Source organism: Cherax quadricarinatus, chromosome 1, assembly GCF_038502225.1.
Source record: "Cherax quadricarinatus isolate ZL_2023a chromosome 1, ASM3850222v1, whole genome shotgun sequence".
NCBI classification, from domain to species: Eukaryota; Metazoa; Arthropoda; class Malacostraca; order Decapoda; family Parastacidae; genus Cherax; species Cherax quadricarinatus.
Genome location: NC_091292.1, coordinates 88,188,188 through 88,199,341, shown reverse-complemented (window position 1 = coordinate 88,199,341; position 11,154 = coordinate 88,188,188). Strand labels below are relative to the sequence as shown.

General features: G+C 34.7%; 1 protein-coding gene across 2 annotated transcripts in view; it reads right to left on the bottom strand.

Moving 5' to 3' along the window:
• Positions 1-1,080: 1,080 nt before the first annotated feature.
• LOC128689358 (protein amalgam-like) overlaps positions 1,081-11,154 on the bottom strand; it is a 98,028-nt gene continuing 87,954 nt past the window's right edge. Inside the window, exons 11-13 of one of the 2 annotated variants that reach the window (XM_070083452.1) lie at positions 10,752-10,835; positions 3,313-3,430; positions 1,081-2,807 (exon numbers count right to left, since the gene is read on the bottom strand). In XM_070083452.1, the coding sequence (XP_069939553.1) occupies positions 3,339-3,430; positions 10,752-10,835 (176 nt within the window). In that variant the 3' untranslated portion in view covers positions 1,081-2,807; positions 3,313-3,338. The remainder of the gene's footprint in view (positions 2,808-3,312; positions 3,431-10,751; positions 10,836-11,154) is intronic. The other variant, XM_070083456.1, reaches the window with a different exon arrangement.

The following is an 11,154-nucleotide window of genomic DNA, read 5'->3' as shown; positions in this document are numbered from 1 at the left end:
CCTAACAGAATACTCCATTCTACTGAATTTACAACAATGCATGCAACCATATGACCTGTCTTTGTAATACTCACTTGTGCTTTATAGTAATCTGTTTACATTAATGTTTTTCACTGATTTCATCATTGCTTAGTTAATCTTAAGTTAATTTTAAGCCAGCCCGTAATGCTATGCATAGTATAAGTGGCTTTGGCATGCTGCTCTTATCTGTATTTTTTTTTTTGTACCTCTGTATGTGTGCTCAAATTATAAATAAATAAATAAATAAATAAATAAATAAATAAAAGATAGGGTGATTTAAAAAATAAAATGAAACATTCATCATCATTTATTCAGAAATGCACACACATCATAACTTAAATGGCCTTCCACACTACAATATTATTATTATTATTACCAGTATTATAATAAAAATTGAGGACTAAACCCATAAAAGTCATACAGCACTATCTGTTTGACAGAAACTTAAACACAATCATCCTTTTTTTTTTTAAGTAGAAAATATTCACCAATTTATTAAAATGAAAAATTTGAAAACAATATTATTAATATTTCATAATTAGTTCTTAAAATCAAAATCTGGTCAGCACTCTCATTACTCTCAGCAATATCTATTTGAGTACGAGATATACTTTCAACATTTTATGAAATATAGATATAAGACAAAAATGGCAAAGAAAACTTACCTCAAGCATTATATGGACTTTTCACACTATAGGAGAGAACATCATTTCCTGTAGACAGTATGTGATCTTTTTTGAAGCATAGTGTAGTTGTTTTATCCAAGTAGTTGGCAACTGTACTGGAGAACACAACTATATATGCAGTAGTGTACTGTCTGTTTGGTATACAGTAGTTTACTGTATGTTCTATATACAGTAGTGTACTGTATATTTTATATACAGTATACTACTGTATGTTCTATATACAGTACAGTACTTCACATAGTCTTATAACATTGTAAGCTAGGCTTTTTTTTTTGGGGGGGGGGGGAGTTCTCTTAGATTATATTTTTATCATTGTAATTGTAAATCATTTCCATACTGCCAGAGTACAAAGAGAAAAACAAACAAGTACCGCTGACATTGACACGTTTATTTGCAGATTATAGTACAAAATATTACAACACAGGAGAGCTGCATGGAAAGCATGTTAATGGCAGTGTTTTCTTTTTATGCAAAAGACCAATCATTATAAAATAGAAAATTACATTACATTGCTTAACTACAGATACATTTTCGAAATATAAGATTATATATACTGCATATAGAGTTTTGACAAGGACAGAACTACACCAAAGATTGGTGTACAGTATTATTAAGATAGTTATTCTAAATAAAAGATAGCATGCTTCACATTTAAATTTTTTTTTATATTAAATGTTTTACTAATAGTTACACAGTATCCTTTACAAATTCCCTGTAACACTGCAGCACTGTTCACTTGAGAGGAAGACCACCAAGTAATTAGGTGGAACAAGACCCATGCGAGTCTCCTGAGTACACATTTTATCCAAAAGGCCAAACAACAGTGGAAATACATACAAAGGACGTTACATGAAGTTAGTCAGTGACATGTAAGTATGGTACAAATCATCTTTTCAGTTCCATTTTTTCAATAGTTATGTTCCTGACAGATTATCAGGATATCCAGCAGTTAAATGTTAAGCACTGAGATTAAATAAACAGGCTTCAGAAATAGATTTTGTTGCAATTTCCTAATTTATAAGCATTCCCACCTAAGTTAATTTTTTTCATTATTATCACCATCATTCTTAGTTTCTTTCACAGCACAGGAGGAACATCTCCTGGACATAGCACAGGAAAATATACATTACTTATAACTCTATGATACACACTTATTATGGGTAACTCATCTGTCAATTATACTTAAAGGTGAAATTATAAATTTGGAATACAAGGATGTGTCCTTAGAGCAAAAGTTTCTTACAATAACAGCCTTTAAAACTGACTCTTATTGCCTCTTTACCTGTCAGTGTAGTTAATACGTAATGCACCTTGAGATGAGAACATGCTATATACAGTGACTAACCTCCCATGCATGGGGCTTTCAAAACTTCCATACTGTATTCATACTATTCTCACTCTTTCACACAGATACACAGATATACACACGAAGCACAAATGACACGTGCTTCCTGCCTTCTTCAGGCAGCTCAGTCACCATTAAGAATACAAAAGCTAGCAGACACTTGCAAAAGGATTGGCATTACCAAGCCAATATATCGTAGCAAAATACTGGAAGAATTAAATTAACTATTTTTTTGTTATCTTAAGAGACGGCCAGTTAGTCATGTTGTAAGTATTTTTGACAAATCTACTCAAAAATGGTAGAAAATTCTGTTCCATATTTTGTGTTTCCAGGTTGTGGAGTACATTCTATCTAAATCTAATGTTCTGTCTTTTAGTTTATATAGTTAAAAAGCATTAGCTAGATAACAGAGTGCTCCTTGGACAACTAAGAATTTGATTTAATTGTCCATACAAATCAGAAACAGGAGAGGGGCAACTAGATTCTTGTAACACCGTTCAGAAGAGCATGGCCATGGAAAAAATCACATGACTCGCTTCTTTTCATGTAAGTAAAAGCAACCTCAAGGGAGACATCATTTATCCACTGCACCTGAAAGTTTGTGATTTTACACCTGAAGTATATGTATGGGCCAAGATTTTGAAATAGGCCGAGCTTCAACAGTAGAAAAAATATTGAAATTGTCAGATTTATGGCACCTTATTCTATGGACTGAAGATGGTGGGGTCTCAAATAAGGAGCCTCCTTTATAACCACTGCAATAAAATAAAAGTATTATTTTAGTCGTTGTAAAAAAATTAACACAATTTTTATTCTTATTTTGGGCTACCTGACAACCGTCACTCCAAGCAAAACAATGAAGTAACACTGTGCAAGTCCGAAAATAGGTTCCGGTAGATAAATTACTTTATATCACTTTTAACTTTAAGTTACTTGATTTTTTTGGGGTAGGTTGTTATGCTAGTTATGGTGCAAAAAAAAAAAAAAAAGGCATATGAAAAATTTGCATAAATATTGCCTTTCTTAGAGGAGGAGAAGATCAATTTTAAAACATTTCCTCTTTTTCTCAAAATGTGCATGATATGGTTTCTCTTTTCAAAAGTACAAGCAGAAAATACCTGCAGTATAGTTCAGGTCAAGTAAACACATGAACTGGAATATATGCTAGACAATAACAGATTTTAAAATGTAATGTACAAACACCTGAAAACTGTTGCAGTTATCTAACACTGATACTATGAGTTAAAAAGTATGACCTACCTTAAAATTCTATATGTTCTAAATCTTTATGAGAGGAAGGCACCCAATACCAGTTTCAGCAGTGCCATACTCAGGGTGACAGTGCCGCAGCCACTTGCAGACTGACCGATGGCCACTTCTGTAGCAAAGAGAAATGGTGAATGAAACAGTGTATTATCAGCAAGCATGAAGACAAAGATACAAGTTGCAGAATGAGTTGTTATTGGGACAATGTGTCACTCTGTGTACAGGTGTTTTTCAAGTCAGTGACTTTATAGAAAACTTCATCTGTAACTCTTTTCTTTGTCTCCAAAGAGTAATTACATTAATAAATACACCAAAAAATAAATGAAGACATAATGAGGGAGATAATTATTTCTCTCTTTTAAGCAAAGGATGTTATTATTATTATTATTTAAGGCTAACTGAAGAGAGGGTTAAAAAAAATAATTCAATTTATAATATGAAATAAATGAAGCCAGGCACAGGCACAGACTAGGTCTGTGCACCTCTGATACTTTTATGCAATTTAACAAAGTTTATGATTATTACATCTGGATATTATTTAAAGAGTGGTAATTAATTAGTTTCAAGAAGGGTTATTATTACAGACAGGAATAGAGAGAAACAGTCTGTACCAATGGACTGTCTGGTGGTAATGCACCTGACTGCAGCAAGACATGCATCTCACCCAATTATAACTATTCAACAACTCATGAACAAGTCATACAAAAAGGAACAAAATTCAACCGAGATGCATGAACAAGTCATACAAAAAAAAAAAAAAATTCAACCGAGATGCGAACAGAAATATAGTACTGTACAGTATTTACGTCTTAATATTAAATAATTTTACCAATGATTGCTTGATTTTACTTATTAAGTTCACGTAAAAGAGATTGTCAATGTGTAATACTGAATTATATTATTAGCCCATGACTTATAACAGTAATTTTTATTGCTATCAAGTATTATTATTACTGCATTATTATTATATTCAGGGAAAGCACTAAACCATTGTGAGTCATTTAGCACTACAATAATGTTCATTATTATTTATCTTCATAAATGGACCCATTTGGGGAAAATTTAAAGCTTAAAAATATATACCATTTTGAAGTATGAATACTTTGTGTTCAGGGTTCATGAACCACATAAGGAACAGCAACATGTCTGTATTGTTTAACCCATGAAATTCCAGTAATATTCTCTTAAGACAAATTTTTGGCCCAGTGTGTGCTGGTTACATCTATGTACATGAGCACTTGAGTTCCATGTAGTGTTTATCTCAGAAACCACTAAGGACCACACCAACATTTAGCAGAGTTTTGTGAGGAGCAGCTGATGATGGGAGATGGCAGACAATTCAGTTCACGGAAGTCTCCACAGAATGTAGTTTCTCATACTGTATATAAAGACATTATATTGTGTTCAGGGTCCATAAACCACATTATGAGTCCTTTCACAAATACCAAAGTTTGTGGAAGTGGCAGCTGAATACTCAGAGTGCAGAGCACTGAGACAGAAAACTCTGATCTGTGACATGAGTGATTTATAAAACCCAACTGTTCGACAGATGCTTTGATGTGCATATGAGCAGATCTCTTACAGAGGTCCTGGGCAAAACCCTCAATCCTGTGGTATGGGATGCTACTTTGCTAGTCAAAAAAAATCCTGAGGATTGCAAACACATGGACACACACAAAGAGCAAATTGAACATCACAAGCTACCTCTCATAATCCATTCAGTCTTGTGAAGAGTTTTTAATGTCAGGATTTAGAGAACCAGCTGGACTAGACTTGATGACTCAAGCATATGTTACTTCTTATATTCATATTGGTATGGGCCATAACATGCTATACCTACATTTAAAAAGCTATGTCAGGATGATTACAATGTTTCACCATCAATTTAAAGTTTTGGTCAGGTTGAGTCAGACTTAATCTGCACTATCTAGAAAGGCATAGAATTAGGGGGGATATGACTGAGGTGTATAAATGGAAAACAGGAATATATAAAGGGGAGGTGACTAAGGTGCTAAAAATATCTAACCAAGACAGGACTTGAAGTAATGGTTTCAAGTTGGAAAAATTTAGATTTAAAAAGGATATAGGAAAGCACTGGTTTGGTACTAGAGTTGTGGAAGAGTGGAACAAACACCCGAGTAACATCACTGAAACTAAAACGTTGTGTAGTTTCAATAATGGGTTAGACAAATACATGAGTGGGTGTGGGTGGATGTGAGTTGGACCTGACTAGCTTGGACCAGTAAGTCTGATGCATTGCTCCTTCCTTCTTAAGTGGATGTGACTTGGACCTGACTAGCTTAGGCCAGTAGGTGAATTGGAACTGCCTAGCATGGGCCAGCTGGCCTGAAGTGCTCCTTCTTTATGTTCTTTCTGTGGTGGAGGGAAAATGACCCTCATTCTTCCTACCACATATATAAATTTAATATAACACAGAAGCAGAGTATTATTATTATTTAAGGCTAAGAGAGCAAGTCACCATTTGATCTAGTAATAAAATGTAGAAGCCACTGACTTCAGAGATTGGCATGCTGATGACTCAGGAAGGCAACATAAGCATCTGTACAGTAGGAAGTACAGCATAGTACTATAATGACTGGATAAGACATATGTACTCTTAATCCGTATGCCCTCCATGATGAAATCTAATCGAACATGAGCTGTCAGCGTCAAGGACTCTGACAAAATACTGATGTCGCTGGTCCCCACTTTTGGTGTAGATAGGCTGTGCTTGGTGTAAGCAAACAGAAAAGAGTCTGGCATTGATGGGAAGTTCTTAAGACAGAGGAATGAAGAAGCTCCTCTAAAGAGTTTTTGGGCATGACAAGGACTGTTAGAAAGACTCCTGAAAGGCTGTAACTAGACAGATAACAGAATTTTCTGGCAAACATATCATAATATCTTATTGTATGTGGTGTAAGTTGTGGACTCTTGTTCTTCAGAAGAAAGTCTAACCTCAAGATGAGGGTAACTGAGTTCCCTGGGATGAAATGGTAAAAGTTAGGATGATTGCTGTGAAACATGTATGGTACTCACTCAGGCACCAACAACTAGTTTGAAAATGATTTTCTGAATAGATATTCTGGATACAAAGGCACACTGCTGATAATATTGAAGAAAAGACAGGTGGAGAGAAAGTTTTTATTGTGACAACATTTTGCTCTGTGAGAGCATTATGAAGTACATATACACAGAGCAAAATAATGCCAAAATTAAAATTTGCTCTGCACCTGTCTTTTCTTCAACAAAGTACAGTAGGTGTTTTGTTTAAGGGAGTGAGGAAAATGGATAGTAGACAATACAGTGGAACCTTGACTTACGAGTATCCCAACATACAAGTTTTTTGAGATACGAGCTGTCGCTCAGTCAATTTTTTGCTCTGAGTTACGAGCCAGCTCCCCCGCTTCCCCCTCAACCCAAAACCTGCACACCTCACTTGTTTATCTATGATTTTAGGCTTTAATTCCATGGAAATCATTCTCTTTTTCTTCTCAGCACTGTCCTTCACATTTACTTTCTTAGGGCCCATGCTTAGAAAAACGAAATTTGGCCAAATGACTGTAAAAAATGTAAGCAAAGCATGAGAGAAATACTCCCACACCGAGGTAAACAGTGGACTGAGTTGGTGGCATTCTCAAGCTCTTGTTATTATTATTATTACATATTATTATTATTATTATTATTATATGTATTATTATTATTACTAGTAGTAATAATATTATTACTACATATGTATCATTATTATTATTGTTGTTATAATATAACAATAATAATAATGAGTGAGCTTCAGTTCCCTAATAATAATAATAATTATAATACATAATAATAATAATACATACGTAATGTGTAATAATAATTCAGAATGCTGCCATTAGTTGGCACAGCCAATGGCAAAACATCTGGTAAGGAGTCCACATGTTTACATCGCCGTGGGAGCAGTTCTCTCGTGTTTGCTTGCATTTTTTTTTTTACAGTCATTTGACCAAATTTCTTTTTTCTAACCATGGGCCCTAAGAAAATGAGTGCAAAAGACAGTGCTGAGAAGAAAAAGAGGATGATTTCCATGGAATTAAAGCAAATTGTATCAGTTCAGTTCAGCGATCAAACAAAACAAATTGTATTAGTTAAATTCAATAATTAAACAAAACAAATTGTATTAGTTAAATTCAATAATTAAACAAAACAAATTGTATCAGTTAAGTTCAGTGATAAAGTGTGGCATTAAGAGTGTAGCAAGTTAGTTAAGTAATTAACCAATAGAAAAAGGAAGAAACGTGGACGCTGCTGCCACTTCCACCACCATCATCACTCATCATATTATGGCCTATTTTATTTATTCTAGAGTATATATCATGTTTCTCTGTTAATTATATTGTTTATTATGTCATATTAGATGAATTGTGATAGATAAATAAGTCGTAGAGTTGATAGCGTTATACTGAAATATTTTGTCCTGCTGCTGGGATGGATTAATAGCTTTTCAATTAATTTAAATAAGGAAAATTGATTTGATATATTAGCAAATTGAGTTACGAGCTAGGTCACTAAATGGATTAAACTTGTAAGTCAAGGTTCCACTGTATATGCCAATACAGCACCCAAATATCACCCAGAAATCCATTTGTGGGATCTGGAAAATATATGAAACATGGCTTCAATGGCATTCTTAACAAAAGTGGTCTAATTGAAATTTCCAAGTGATGTATTGGCTCGTCCAGGGTATATTTATTTACAATACCTGAATCATGCATACTGCCTTGCCCATGCACAACAGGCATATGAGGAACTTTATCATATTAGTGACACCCATGAGGTACATGGCCTCATCCTGTAGGAACGTCTGGAATGCCTTCCACACAGATCTGTACTGATGCTGAATGGAGGTGCATTAAACTAGAGTTCAGTGAGTAAGAGCTTATAAGAGGCAAGCAAGAATCATGGAGGTCAAGCTATCCAGACCCAGAGCCCATCTATGAAGTATTCTGCTACAGAAGTAACATGTAACAAAGATGGAGAACTTCCTCTGACTGTTATTTAGGATGGAACACCTCTTTGTGAGGTTGAAAAATAAAACTGACATGTGGAAGCTTAGATGTTAGAGTTGCATGAGTGCATATTAACTGTCCAAGTAGATCATCAAAGACAGTTCCAGAAGAGGTGACCCACTGTACTATGGAAATATGTATAGCCTTTAATTCCTTAAAATTACATGAAATGCAACAAGACGAAGGTGCCACCTTCTCGAGGTCCAGCCGCGAACATTCAGACTGGCTATCCAACTGATGGAAGAGACATCAGACATATGATATGGAGTGTGTGTGAACCAAGTTGTAACTGAGAAGCTAGAGGCAAGTGAGAACCACCAAAACTTTTTGATAGCTTTCATCTATGAATCAATGAGAAATGAATAGCCACCAAGATGGAACAGTGGGTAAAGTACTATCAGTATATCCAGCATGTCTCAGTTAGTCAGGGAGACCATGTGTAAGTTATATTTAGACCATCAAAAATATTAATAAAACATACTGATGATTCAGCTACAGTAAATACCATGAAAAAACTGTCCCAGTCTATGTGGTATACAATAGTAATGGTGATAACCATCCTCCCGGATGGCAGAGAAAAAGTTGAATGTCCACATAACAATATCCTATGCGTTGCTGAAGCCTTGGTAGAACCAAGACAGTCAACTGAATGATGCTGTGGTTCTAAGCAACACGTGAAGCAGGTCACCAGAGGAAGTCCTAATGCACATGATCATGGAAGTAAACAGTGAATCCTCAATTTAATGGTCTAATAGGGAAAGAGCAAGTGGACAGAGATGAGATTGCTTTGCCATGGTTGTAACAATAATAAAGATTTCTGTAACCAACAGACTTTATCTGGTGAAAAAGTGGTTTAGGAGGCTATTACTGGTCTCACAGAGGTTACCCGGCAGCAGTTTGGTATTTAATGGAGTTCATGGAACCCAAACACAGAAATAGTATTACTTTTTCCCTTTCATAAAGACTTTTACAGTAACAGTAAACAATCTATAAAATGTTATACATCTGTACCTTTATAAAAATAAACACTTATAACTTATTAGGTTCAGTGACTTATCACTCACAAATTATTAATGGGAGTATACACAGGATAGAGTGTAAATTATATTCAATGATTATAAAATCTATGTCAATAAAATTAACAATTATGCCTTTTATAAATTAACAATTATGCCTTTTAACAAATTATTAATTGCCTAGCATTTAGAAGGATCAATTATTAATTATTCTGGGGAAAAAAAGACACCCATTTAAAATGAATAATAGAATATGAAATTACAGAAATACATGTACAGAACACAATATACAATACTCTTCTTACTCATACATGAACCAAAATTATTAGATATATTCTATTGACAGATAATAATTCATCAGTAAATTATACCTCAAAATGGGTCCTTAAATTGCAAGATTACATTAATAAGCTTGTTATATTGAAAAATATATAAGGGTGGAGATAACTGTGCTCCCATCACAGCTGTCACTAAGAGAGAGAGATTGTTTGTGCATCAACTGCTATACCATCAGCATTACTGAAGGTTCACTTTTACATATATTATATATTATCCCATTAAAAAAATTATTTGTAACTTCCATGCACATCTGGCAAGACAGCTATTGAACGAGTGCTTGTAAATATGTTTCCCTTTTTTGAGTCAGCTTGCCTTAGTGGGAAACAGCTATTACGTAAAAAATCAATACAATACTGAAAACTATCAAGTGAGAATATTCCAAAGTTCTAGATGCATGTTTCCTTATATGAATCCTTCAAAAGTGGATAGACTGACTGTTTCATCTTGGGTAGAACCACAGAGAATACTGTATAACAGAACCATCTCACAGATACTTAAAGACAAGGTCCACTTGCAATCACCCTATAATACAAATTATTGAAGAAAGCTATGAATAAAGCATTGCTCCTCTTGTAATCCCCAGGGAACACCTGCAACAGATTGTGGCAAAACTGTGAGTAAATGAAAATAGTAGCATGCTTGGGTTAGACACTGCCAAACAGACAGGGCATACTTCGGAGAGGCACCAAGAGATGAGTAAGTGTCTTCTACACCACAAGGTTAAGGTTACTTAGTATTTCAAAACAATCCAGAGTAGTATGGCCTGAATTCTTACCACCACTTGAGATTTAGGTCCCATTCGTAAGGCCCTATTTGTCATCCAACCGAAAATGAGGCACAATGCATCGATTGGAACTTGGAGTGGCCATACATTATTACCACCACTCAAGGGATACTAAGAATTCGACCTAAAATGTTTATACACAGAAAGGATAAGGTAGAGACTTTCAGCTGAAGCTAAAAGCTGGATTGTTTGCTGTACAGCAGGGAAGCTACAATTCAAGAGGGTTAGTTGCTCTGAGTGAGAACAAACCTTCCATAACAGGAGCGATGTTCTCGGGTTCCGGGGCCAGGGTCGTGGTAGTGGTAGTGGTAGTAGTAGTAGTAGTAGGGTCTTCTAAATAACGGAAAATGGGACAAGTTTGACTAGGAAGTCCTGTCATAGGATCTAAAGATGATCCAATCTGATCATTTTTGACATAAGAGTAACTATGGATGTTTTTAGTCAACAACTTATGAGGGATATAAATTTTCTTTAATTTCAATTAATCACCTTTAATTGTTCCTTAACATTATAGCTTTGGTGAAACATATGTCAAAGTTATGATGACAAAATGATAACTTAACTGACAAAGACAAGCCAGATGAATAATTCAAGAATATTCTTACTAAGAAAATTTTTAGGTATTTGTAATATCAGCGATACATTATAAGAG